The 12,556-nt window shown below is 49.2% G+C and overlaps 1 protein-coding gene and 1 long non-coding RNA gene across 2 annotated transcripts; one reads left to right on the forward strand and one right to left on the reverse strand.

Moving 5' to 3' along the window:
• Positions 1 to 3,030: 3,030 nt before the first annotated feature.
• On the reverse strand, positions 3,031 to 5,801 carry LOC127341089 (uncharacterized). Its single transcript, XR_007875234.2, has 2 exons — positions 4,629 to 5,801; positions 3,031 to 4,059 (listed from the first exon to the last, which is right to left on the reverse strand). It is a non-coding gene; the product is annotated as an uncharacterized lncRNA (long non-coding RNA).
• Positions 5,802 to 8,998: 3,197 nt separating this feature from the next.
• LOC127341088 (probable calcium-binding protein CML16) lies at positions 8,999 to 11,075 on the forward strand. The gene is made up of 2 exons (XM_051366862.2): positions 8,999 to 9,698; positions 10,618 to 11,075. Exon 1 carries the CDS (start codon positions 9,126 to 9,128, stop codon positions 9,678 to 9,680), a length of 555 nt encoding a protein of 184 aa, XP_051222822.1. The 5' UTR covers positions 8,999 to 9,125; the 3' UTR covers positions 9,681 to 9,698; positions 10,618 to 11,075.
• The last annotated feature ends 1,481 nt before the right edge of the window (positions 11,076 to 12,556 follow it).

The raw sequence follows: 12,556 nt of genomic DNA on the forward strand, positions 1-12,556 counted from the left end.
CTATTGATACCTACCTACACGGTTGGCTTCGTCAAATTATGTCATATGTAAATTTACTTCATTGCTGTATTTAATGAATGTAAGACAACTTTCTAGAACTATCTAGGATTTGAGCAATGCATATTGAAGGTGGAATTTCTGTCTTTCGAAAATTTTGTAACAAACCTTACTTCTGCTTCTAAGAGATGATATACTGGTTCTGAACTTATGATCATATTTATGTAGGTTTACTGTTCTCTAGCTCATTCATGCTTCTGTCCTAATCCTCGCTTGTCCTACAAATTATCACAGAAACATATTTTAGCAAAGTTCTCCGTGGGCTGACAGGAAACAGCGTGCACCGCAGGGCCATTACCAACTCCAAGTGCTCCCCTGCTGTCTTGACGTGCAGGGTTAGGTGATAACAACTTCTGCAGTTCCAGGTTTCACCCACTGTTGCAGTAGTCCCAGTTGTACATTGTGAGCTCTTTGATATGTAAATTTGATCCGCACATTGCTACCGCTTTTTGTTTATGCTGCTTAAAACTCCCCTCCATCTTTCACGGTGGTCTTAAGGTATCTTTGATTGAGTGACCCTTGCTGAAATAGGTAGGGTTTAATCCCTGGAGATGGAATGCTGGACCAAGAGGTGTTAATTGTCAATGATATGGAATGGAACTATAGAAGTTATGTCACATGCTGTAGTTTTTTTAAAGTTAACTCTGGGATTTCTTCACATGATTCTCATGTGATAAGCTACTACAGAGAATTAGAGTAGTCCTTGGTAACTTCCGTTTCAAATAATGCTATGTTGCATGGCTTCTGATTGCTGCCATTGGAGCATGGAATCTAATGAAAGTAACTTTTTTTTGAAACGAAATGAGAGTAGCTTGCATAGTTCTATGGTAATTTGATTAGCTAAAAACAACTGAAGGTTAACAAGATGCTAGGCTACCGGGACTAAAATACGATTGGAGGCATAGGAGTAACTTACGTGTGCTATTAACAACACTGAAAATCCAACACTGAAAATCAGAACGGAGGGAGTAGGTCTTTACTGTGGTTATGGAAGTTCACATATCCATTAATATAATATCTTAAATGTAATTTAGAATAATTTAAAAGGTGGCATGTGTTCTTGGTTTAGTGTTGGGAGCTATTCTGGCAGCTCTAGAGAGTTTGGCGTGCTCCCTTGTGTCTCTGACTATTTTCGGTTATTTACTGTGAGTTCCTTTTGTCTTTGACTTTTTTGTTTCTCTTCTGTATTCTTAGATCCAGGAGATTCAAAGATGTTTCAACGACATCTAAGAATAAAATTTATTGATTTCAACGACTAATAGTACTACTCCTGTTTTTTGAAAGCTGCTCAACTTTATTTAGATGCGAAGGTATATAGACATTTTTTTTTTAAACGGAGGGAGTATGAGATTTAGGATTTATGCAGATTTTTATTTACTTCAGGTAAAACCTAAGAATGTACTGTCATATTGTCCGCTACTTTTATCACAATTTTTATACAAAATGAACTTTGGTATGAATTTCACGGGATCGTGCGCCAAGGCGCACATTTAAATCTAGTTCAGTTAAACTGAACTGGCGGGTCTGTTCTTCAGGTTTCCTGAAACTGACGAATGAGCAGCCCTTTCGAAAAGAATTAACCGAATGTTCCACTGAAATATTTTATTCAATATGCTTCTTAGCTGATGTGACTGATGTCTTCAGTGCATCAAGATATGGACACGCAAAGTTCGCTGCTGCTTGCCCTCCATGCAGTCATACGCAAATAAAGATGGCAGCCGACAAGCAAAATACTGACGTTCGTTTTATGGCCATACTAAGTCTATAATGTTGGCTTATCAAGGTAAGCCGGACAATCTTGTTTACATGTGAAAGTGATGTTGACCAGATTAAAGGTCAACCGGCTTAAGAAAAGCCGGAAAGTGGTACCGGCATATCTATGCCGGCATAAGAGAAATTGATATAGATGAAGTCGGTTGTGTCAAGATGGATGAGTTCGTGGAGAACTAGTCGAAAGTTGAAGAACCGTCATACATGGGCTGGAACTAGCTTAGAGGTGTGGCATATGGCCAACGGTCATCTGTCTTCCACCCACTATATAAGGGGGTGCAGGACTCCCTTGCACGGGTCGATTGATTCTCTCTCTCTCTCATTTTCCCCCATAGACAAGCTCTCAACTTCATCTTCTACCTTTAGCAACACAGCTCAAGGAGCACCATTGTAGTGGAGATTCAACAGTGAGAGATATACACATACACAAAGCAGGAGTAGGGGGTTTACCTCCTCATGAGGGATCTGAACCTGGGTTGATGTTCATGTGCTTTCTAGCTCACCTTACATCATCCTGATCCTCCGGCATACATCCGTCCCTAACTTAAGCCTACCCATGGCATTTGTCTGTTCACCACGACGAAAACGATGTGGTGTGGAAGGGTATTAATAGCTGGACCACATACCTCTCTCAATGGCCAATAATTAAAGCATTTTTTAGAAGTCGGTAATTCCGTTAATATTAAATTATGTGATGAGCTCCTGTCAGGTGCCTCTTGGTGTATGTCACAAAATGAAAACTAGTATTCTCAATTATTGGTGGGGTTTTGAATATGGGCGTAAGAAAATGCACTGGCATTCATGGGAGTGGATGTCGGTGCCTAAATCCCTCGGTAGTATAAGAGTTTGTCCTGTTCAATCTAGCAATGTCGGGAACACAGGCCAAATGTTGATTTCTTGCATGCAGTTAAGCCAAGATTATCTTCCTACACATGACGAGCTATGTTGTTTGGTCTGGAACTGATGATCAAAGTGACCAGATGGGGATTTGGAGATAGGAAAAGTATCGAGATCATCGAGGATAATTTGATACCTGGCTTCCTACCATACTCTTTTAACACCATGGTCGACCTTCATGCGCAAGCCTCCGTCAGTTTTGTTTGACACGAGAAATAATAAAATGTGGAATAAATATTATCTCTCTGCGTGCCAGGGTAAAATGAATATGCGGGCGTGCCAGTGTACATAAGTACACAAATAAAATATAGGAAAACATGTATTTTTATTAATCTCTCAATGGAGAAACGAAATTACAAGATCCCTTTACATATGCGCTCCGTGGCCTGCTAGCGCGGCCGATATGACTTGGGCGATTGTGTGTTCTGATTCACGGGGCCTCGGAAGGCTCCCGATTAATTACGTCCGCGAGTCAACACCGCGGACCACCTCCGATTAAGCTGCTGCAATGGTCGTCGTCTTCAAGTCTTGTCTTCTCCATGCACTTGGCGTAGACGATGATGATGTGATGGTGAAGTGGAAAGCGGGACGGTACGTCCGTCGCCCCGGCGATGCTTAGCCATTCTCTCCGGCTTGTCGATGTCCGATGATGAAGATGTCTAGCCTCGTCAGCTCAGACAGATGGGCGGCCTTCGCCTCGTCGGTGCCAGGCCTAGTGGTGTCCGCCTCGTCGGTGTCGGACTTGATGTCCCGCCTTCGCCTCGTCGGTGCCCGGCAAGAAATGGTTTGCTTCATCGAAGAAAAGACAGTCAGTGGAGTGGCTTCGCCTCGTCGGTGCTAGGCCGATGTTGGGGAAGAGGGTCGATGTGGTTGTCGGAGTAGACATGAACGTCGTCGTGTGGCAGCGTGGCTTGATGACGATGATGAATGAACTTGGCGATGTAGATCTTGTGATGTTGGAGGTGTGCATGGGCCCATGGAGGCTTGGCAGGTAGTGGTCGTGTGACTCGACTGGCGTAGTCGGGTTGACGTAGACGAATGTCAGCGTGTCGATGTAGTTGTTGTCCTCACCACCTTGCTGGCGAGTCAATGAAGACGTTCTTCGTGTCGCCGTAGTTGGCGCCCTTGTCGGGGAGGGGTTGATGAAGATGTGTCAACGTGATGATGTGGTCTACGGCAGAAGCTCCGTTGGAGGCGATCGGTGCGTAGATGTGGAGCTTTCAGCGGGCGTGACGGAGCCGGCTCCTAGGCGTCCATGGCAAGGTGATCTCCGAATATTGGCGTCGTGACTTGGTCTGGTCAACATCATCTTGCATGGATCCATTCCATGCGTACCTGAAACCAACAAACATGCACGAAACAAAAATAATGATTGATTAGTTTAAACCTTAATCGGTGTGAATGATTATTAGAGAGGGCCATTGCGTCTATGCATCGGCTCCTTCTTCACATCTGGCAGATGGAATGAGCTGGTTCTTTTCATCTGGCGATGTCGATCTCTCATCGAGCCAGATGGAATGAGCTGGTTCTTTTCATCTGGCGATGTCGATCTCTCATCGAGCCGCTGATGAACATGGTCGCGCATGTTGGAAATAACCAAACCTTGTCCGGATTCAAATCTAGGCCGGCTGGTTGTTTCCATGTTTAGGTCGTTTAGGTAGTCTTAGTTGAGTCAGAGTTTAGCTTTTACTTTCCTAGTCGGTTTGGTAGTAGCTTTCTAGTTCTAGTCAAATACGTACAAGCTGGTTTTGCATGTAGTATATATGCACCACCAGGGAGTACCTCGATGTATCGATTCCTGAGTTGAGCAATAAAGAAAACAACAGGTGCGATACGCACCTGAGGCGATTAATAGTTTTGCCTTGTGTGCGTGACTAATTAGCTAGCTGAATCGATCCACCTACCAGGGTGCTAGCTGTTTTGAGCGTGCGTGCAACTCGACGGAAGTGCTCGTGTACGTACGTCGTCTTGCCGGACTATACTCGTCGGTAGAGGCTACGCCAACAGCGCAGGTGCCGCGCACCCGAGTCAAGGGTCAGGTTGCAGATGCGCGAAGGATCTCCATCACCCGACGCCTTCTTCATATGCCTGGGGGCAGCACATACGCACGCATGCGAACACGTTTCTGGTTCTTGTATCGAGGACATGTCGATCTCGTGTGGGCTTCCTATCGCCAGCGTTTTGGCCGACGGTGTGGAGCTCCATCGGTTGTCCTTCTCCATCCCGGCTCAGCGTCGAGGCTGTCGGCGCCGGTCTCCGTGAGCTTGCCGACCTCCGTCTTCAAGTTCGGGTGCACGCCGACGGGCTGCATATGGGAAGCTCCAGCGGCGATGTCCTCGACGACGGAGATGATCTTGGTCGCCGTAGACTGTGGTGAAGTGAAGGAGCAGGGCCTTCACGGCCACGGTCGACGTCGTCGGCACGATGGCTAGCTTGCCATGTCAGCGTCGCGGAGAGCTTCGCTTGATGTGCATCACTGCATGGCGTCGGGTCGCTGCCGGATGCGCCATGTCCCCGACATCCTCGAACGCCGGTGACCCTGCGTTCATCTTCACGTCGTGGGGCGCCTCGTCCGCTCCCTGGGTTCGTCTCCTTTTAGGCGCGCGTCATCCGCTGCCTTTAGTTTCTTGTGTGTTTCCGCGGCGGATTGCACCGTGTACGTACCTGCAGCTCCATACAACCAAAATGATTTTTATGGTGGCGTGGCCTCCATTTCTACAGCCGCCGGCATCACAAGACGGGTGGCGATGGGCGGCGTATGAGAATCCCCGGTGGCGGCGTCCTTGGCGATGGAGATGATCTTGTTCACCATGGACTCTGCGGGTGGCGTGGTGGAGCGAAGCTTCCACGGCCATGGTCGGCGTCGGCAGCGCCATCGCTAGCTTGTGTTGTCAACGATGCGGTGAGCTCCGCTGGACGTGCTCATGGCGCAACGTCGAGTCGCTGCCGGACACGCCGTGTCCGCGGCATCCTCGACCACCGGTGATCGGCACCCTCCGTCTTCACGTCGCGGGGCGAGCGCGCTGCCCCGGCTCTCTGGCCTTTTGTTAGGCGCGTCAGCCGCTGCCCAGTTTTCTCTCGCTCCTCTTTTCTCTAGCTGCTGGAGCCGCTCCGTCCTTTTTATAGACGAGCGCGCGCCCATGCCGAACTGAAAAGGACGCGCTGCGCGGGCGTCGTTCTCAGGTTGTTGTGCCGTTGCTCTATTTACGGCTTGGCTTGAGACGGGATTATCTCATCCAATATCTTGATCCATATCCATCAGTTCGGCCGTGTCAATTACTCAATTGGCGCCAGGCTGATGCGGGACGCGGGCGTACTGCAGCGGACACCTCCGATGCTCAAGGGGCGGCCAGGACGTGTACGCTGTACTCGTACACGCACATATACGTGCACATGATCTACAGCCAGACCATGCATGGAAAACTAGCAATCAAATGATCGATATGATTTAGTAGGTGCATGGATACAGCAAAATGTGCATGTATAGCCAACGTCCATTTGAATAAAAGATTAGCACAGGCAGGCACATACTTGTACGGCCGCCTTGTCATGCGTATTTAGACGTGTATTGCACACTCAAAATGCCACGTGATTTCCGTTTGCTTGGTACAAAATCACGTCGAACAAGTTTCTTACGAATGATGCCATTAATGCATGGGACAAGGACACTGCCGAATCCATCGTTCACGAGAAAGTGGCAACAGTTATCCAACAAATACCTATTAACATACAGGGTGGTGTGGAATTTTTGTACCTGCCACATGCAAATTTTGGTAGATATACTGTCGGATCTGCTAGATAACCTGGCATGAACTCAAACCTTCTTCACATCTAGAGGTACACTGGGTAGAGGAGGCAATTTGACTATATCAGATTAGACTAAGGAATTGAAATCGCTATGGTTGATATAAGTCCCAGGTAAAATGAAAATTATCATATGGATGATGGCCCATTATTGGTTACCTACTAGACTCCAATTCCAGAGACGGCATATACCGCGATGGTTGAATGCTTCTTCTGCTATAGGTCTAAAAGTTTTGAGCATCTCTTTATCTTTCTACCCCTTTGCTAGAGCTTTTTGGGATTCAATAACGGTAAACTACCTTGTAAAGCTTGAACAAAAGCCACTGATGACGGTGAAGCATTGGTTTTTTGAAACCCAAGACTGTGAGGCAAAAAGCCCCACGGTAATTTATTAATCCCAATTATCCAAACTTATACACACAAAAAAATATGTACAAAAAGCTAAAGAAATATAAAAATAAAAAGGCTCTAAGGTAGAGACCTAATCCAAACTTATACACACCTTCTTCATCAACAGTCGAGCACAAGCTACACTTTTATCTTCTGTTCTTCTTGGATGTTGCGGTGTGGTGGGCGTGTTGTGCTTAATGTGGCGAGATGGTTGAGCGGAGTGTTTGCTCCTTGTCGATCTTTTGTGCAGTTCCTGGTGGGAGCAGCTCTAACGACTAACGATGAGGCATCCTCCGATTCAGGACGAGAGAACATAGTTCTCTCTTCAACCCTAGAGATATCTTGTTCGTGTGTTCATCTTCTGCTCCATCTTCAACGTCTCCTAGAGTATGGAGGAGGAGGGCATCGTCACTGTCAATCCATGCTTTATTTTTCTTACTTTCGATCTGTGGAGCACCCATCCGAACTTTATATCAGTTTAAAGTCGAGCACTTAAATGTCTTTTATATGTATACTAAAGAAAATCCTAGGGAGGAAACCCTAGCTGCCGCGCCTCCCACCCCCTCATCCCCTTGTCCCCTCCTCGTCCCCTTGTCCCCTTCGAATCGCTTTGGCGGCCGGCGTTGGCGGCGGCTGACCGACAAGGAGGGCTTGGGCGTGGTGCTGCCAGGTACCACGACGCCGCATCGGTAGTGCGGCGGACGGCATCGACTCTTCTTCAGGAGGATCTGCAGCGTTGGGGTGGGGTCTGGCCGGTGAGAACCGGCTCCGATTCGGTCGGAGCCGACGATGGTGGTGTCCTTGGGCGTCATAACCTTGTTGAAGGCATCGTTGCTACAGATCCGACCTCAACCACTTTGTTCCGGGGGAAACCACAGATCTGGATACGGATCAGATGATGGCGGCACCTCTGGTGTCGTTTTCCTTCTTGAGGGCATCGTTCTGGAACAAGTGATACCTGGAGGAAGTCATCTGGCGGAGCGGTGTTCCATCTACTGCGCCGATGTTGGCGGGTCTCGGCGGCGTGGTGCATCGGAGCCTCGGAGACGGACGCAGCGTGATGGATGTGCGCAAGATGGTGGTGGTGTCGTCTCGCGTCGTGGTGGCCGGCCTCGCAAGGTCATTGCATTGATCTCTCCTGAAGATGTGTATGCGGAAGACGGTGGCGGCAAGGACGTCTGGAGCGTGTATGATGGTACGCGCCGGGGTCTGCCGGACCGATTGTGCCACCTGCTCGTCATTGGGCGACTTATCGAGGCCTTCGGTTTTTTGATGATGCGTGTTGGTGTGATGTCAGGGTGTTAGCTCTGTTCATTGACCCCCCATCATCGGTGATGTAGGTTTAACGAGCTATCGTTACTTTTGGTGGCTTCGGTTCGCTCTATGTAATTATTCTTGTAAAGTGTTGTGAATAAATTAATAAAAAACCATGTGCATCTCTTGGATGCAAAAGGTGGGTGATATTTCACCATTTCGAAAAAAAAATACTAAAGGAAATCCAGGAGCCAACACTCGTCCGGTAGTCACCTCGTGTGTCTAGTGCTAGCAAACTTATTTTGCATTACTGTAGCGAATAAAATCTAGCGATAATGGAGACGCGCGTCGTGATAGCAATACGAAATTTTCCATTGAAAAATACACGGCATGTCGAAAGATACCGTACTCCCTCGTCAGGTGTCTATCGTCGAGCTGCCCCTGGGCGCCACCCGTAACCACTCGCGACAACTTCCACGGACCAGCACACTAGAATAATCAACCAATTCTCGCCACCGACGTCGACGTGGCCGGTGATTCACGCTGCTGACTTCTCTCGTCCCCCGAAGAAACTGCCGGCGCTGGGGAAGAAAAATTGCATATGCACACCGAGATCCGCGTTCAGCGCCGACCAAAAGTCTTTGAACGGTACACGTGCCCCTCGCCGGGCTGGGACGCCTGGCCGACGCGCCGCCCCACGCCACCGGAAGAACGCGCTCCCCGCGCATGACTCTGCACGGCGGAGTTACTTCTTTATCCAGAATGATGGCGATGGCCGGCGCGTGTCGGTAGCGCGTCGCCCGCCGGTATTTATACCCCAGAGCGTGCCCACTCCAAACTCAGTCTCTTGTACAATCAAGTCCTCTTAGATCGATCAGCAAGATAGCAACCAAAACGATCCCACCGATTACAGCCACTTGAAAGCTTGAAGATCTGCTAACTCGCCGGCGACAATGTCGAGCAACGGCCAGAAGCAGATGCAGAAGCCGCAGGCACCACCGGCGTCTCTGTCCGCGGGGCACGACGCGGAGATCAAGAAGGTGTTCTCCCGCTTCGACGCGGACGGGGACGGCAGGATCTCGCCGTCCGAGCTGGCCGCGGTGTCGCACGCCATAACGCCGCCGCCGAGCGAGTCCGCGGGCGGCCGGGAGGTGGGCGCGATGATGGAGGAGCTGGACGCCGACCGCGACGGGTACGTCGACCTGGGCGAGTTCACGGCCTTCCACGGCCGGGGCGGGCACGACCTGGACGCAGAACTGCGCGACGCCTTCGACGTCTACGACATCAACGGCGACGGCCGCATCTCGGTGGCGGAGCTGAGCAAGGTGCTGGGGCGGATCGGCGAGGGGTGCACCATCGAGGAGTGCGAGCGGATGGTCGCCTCCGTCGACGTGGACGGCGACGGGTGCGTCGGGTTCGAGGAGTTCAAGAAGATGATGTCAACCGACGCCGCCGCCGGCGCACAGCCCGAGGCCGGCGTCCCTAATGGCAAGCCCAAGAAGGAGTGATCCATGCGTGCTGCGCTTGTAAATACTACTACCTCCATCCCAAAGTTTAAGGTTTATATTATTTTTGAAAAATCAAATTATGTTAGATTAATATCATTAGATAGATCATGAAATATATTTTTACATGGTGGTATCTACAAAATATCATATTTGTTGATAAATCTTTCTAAAATTTTAGTCAAACTTTAGATGGTTTGATTTTTCAAAAAAATATAAGCTTTAAGCTTTGAGATGGAGGTAGTATGTTAGTAATATATATATCTTCAGCGTTTCGTTTCTACCCGTATTGGAAAAAGATATGCCGCAACGTGTCAGCCGTTCACCTGCTATTACAAGGAGTAAAGTTTGTTTTAAACCTAACGCGGACCTTTGTCTCATTGGTGCGATCCAACCCATAGATCCACCGTTTATAATTGCTTGAAGATTGACTCAAAGTATAGCAAAATTTTCTTACCAGTTTCGCTGCTATAATTGCTTGGAGATTGACGAAGGCAACCATGGGGAACGGGATCTCTGCTCCGACGCCTCTTCTCTCGGCGGTGACCTCCTGTGTGTCTCGGTTCGTTGGCGGGTTGTGTCTGGTCCCCAGGGTGGCGGTCCTCGACGGTTGGAGCCTTGTTGGTTAGTGGGCGTGCCAGGGGCTTTGGTGCTGGCTGGTTACCTCGGTCGTGTGGACGGTGGGTGCCGGTGAGTTTGCGTGGTGTGGCGGTGGCACGGCTGCTGCTTCGGTGTCGGCCGCTACCCTGTGTGGCCGGCCGAGTGCTTTCGCCGGGGGAAACCCTTGTCCTTTGGGCCACGATGGCGGCATCCATGGACTTCGTTCCCTTCTTGAAGGCGTCGATGTGGCGGTGCTCGGTCTCTCAGGGTATTTCGGGTGAAAACCCAAGATCCTCGGATCGGGTGGTAGTGGTGCTTCTACGTCGTGACCTTCTTGAAGGTGCCACCTTGGAGTTCCCAGGACATGCGGCTCTCCGGTGTTTGGGTGGCGGAGGTCCTCCTCTATTTTACCCTCATCGGCAAAGCTTTCTTCGTGTTCTGCACCCGCGGTGTTTCTCGTTGGGATCACCCATGGTGTTCCTCGCTGGTCTGTGAGTTTTGTTGGTCGATTCCTGGTGGTGGCCGGCCTATGGTGGCGTCTGCGACGGCGGAGTTGTCTCATCGGTTGCGATGGTTGTCGGTTCGCCCGTGCTTGGGTAAGCACCGGTCCGACAATGTGTCCCGCCCTGCGCTTGCTCTTCCTCATCGTAGGATGTAATAGTCGTGCCAAGTGTTCGCATTTCCGGTTGTAGCACCATGGGTGGCCCTTTTCTTGTGTGTGTGTGATGTTCTACCTTGTAAGCTGGGCTCAGCATCTTGTATCTGTTTCGCCGTTCAAGGCATTATTAATTTAACGTCGGGACTATGGTCTTTTATCTATAAAAAAAATACGGACCAATACTCGTAGGCATACCTGACGTCACGGTCAAACATGACCGTCTTTGCCCCACGCAATTGAAAGCCCAGCAGAGCAAACATGAAGGCTCATTAATTTCAATATGGGATTGCTCGAGCAAAATGTGTCGATGTTCTACGCCATGTATGTCACCAGTGAGCTCCGCTAGGTTCTCCATGGCGTCGAACAGCCGAGAACCTCTCGCACACGTCTGCCGGCTTCCCGACGAGGTTGCACGAGTAGGGGCTCATCGAGAAACCAGGGGCACATTAGATAGATAGGAACCAGACGCATTAGATAGATAGGAACTAGACGCGTTCAACGATGGCAAGAAGAGAAGAAATGGTGGAGGACATCGACGACAACCTCAACACTTTGAGTCACGGTGTCGGACACGAACGCGAGCAATGTAGAGAGAACTAGTGTCTCTCCTTTCTGGCGTGGATAGATGGGTGCTAGGGGAGTGTGGTCGCGAAGAGAAAGAACTCGCGGTGGTCTGTGGCGTTAAATAGAGCCGGGGAGGCGTGATCGTTCCCACAACGGCGTGCATGTTCGGCATTGGCCTTGGTGTGCACGTTCGGAATTGTCCTTGGCAGTATCCCGGGTGTGTAAGTGATCAAGAGAGGGAGCGGGAGTGAGGGGTGCATCGCCGGCGGTGACCAAGAAGTGGCGGCGAGCATAGACGAGTCGGGCCATGCTGCACCCACGACAGCGTGCATGTTCGTCAGTGAGACATAAAGAGGGAACATCGATCTCTGGTTTGGCAAAATTTAGTTGAGACACGAGACTGAGGGGTGCATTGCCGGCAGTGACCAAGAAGTGAGGTACGGTGGTGAATGCCGTTCTGACCATGCCGATATCGGCATCGGCATCGTTTGGAGGCTGTGGTGCTCGGATCAAGGTGGGGTTTATTTGTTGTACGCCAAAGAAAACTTGGTTTCAAGTTTTCTGTTGAAATTTAGGTAAAATTCGAAATTTTGTCATTGAACTTTCTACAAAATTCGGAACTGGCACAAAAAATCGAAAGGCTGGGTAAAAAGTTAAAAGTATCGGTGAGGTTTTTAAACTGAATTTGATACAGGCTATACAGTTCAACCATGGATCGTTTGGAGGCTGGGGTGCTCGGGTCATGGTGGGGTTATCTGGTTTGGTCAAAATCAAAAGTTTGTAGCTGAACTTTCACAAAAATTTAGATCGAGGTGTTATTTCTTTCATGTTAGTTTCGTCAGTTAAGTTGAGGCTAGGAAAGGATACGGTGGGAGAGAAACAGAGGATTTCGTGCCGCTGGATCGAAGAGAATAAAATGGAAAATCCCTTCTTCCAATTAAAAATCATTACCGACCACTTTTAAATTACACTTAGGAAATGATAATGTTATCCTAAGAAAATCTTTAGAGTTTACCATATTTAGATCGTGAAAAGTAATGTATAAACTAAAATCCTT

This window comes from Lolium perenne, chromosome 3 (genome assembly GCF_019359855.2).
Source record: "Lolium perenne isolate Kyuss_39 chromosome 3, Kyuss_2.0, whole genome shotgun sequence".
Lineage (NCBI taxonomy): Eukaryota > Viridiplantae > Streptophyta > Magnoliopsida > Poales > Poaceae > Lolium > Lolium perenne.

Bases quoted from the DNA above. Each gene is read 5' to 3' on its own strand.
- LOC127341088 (XM_051366862.2), top strand. From the start codon at position 9,126: ATGTCGAGCAACGGCCAGAAGCAGATGCAGAAGCCGCAGGCACCACCG.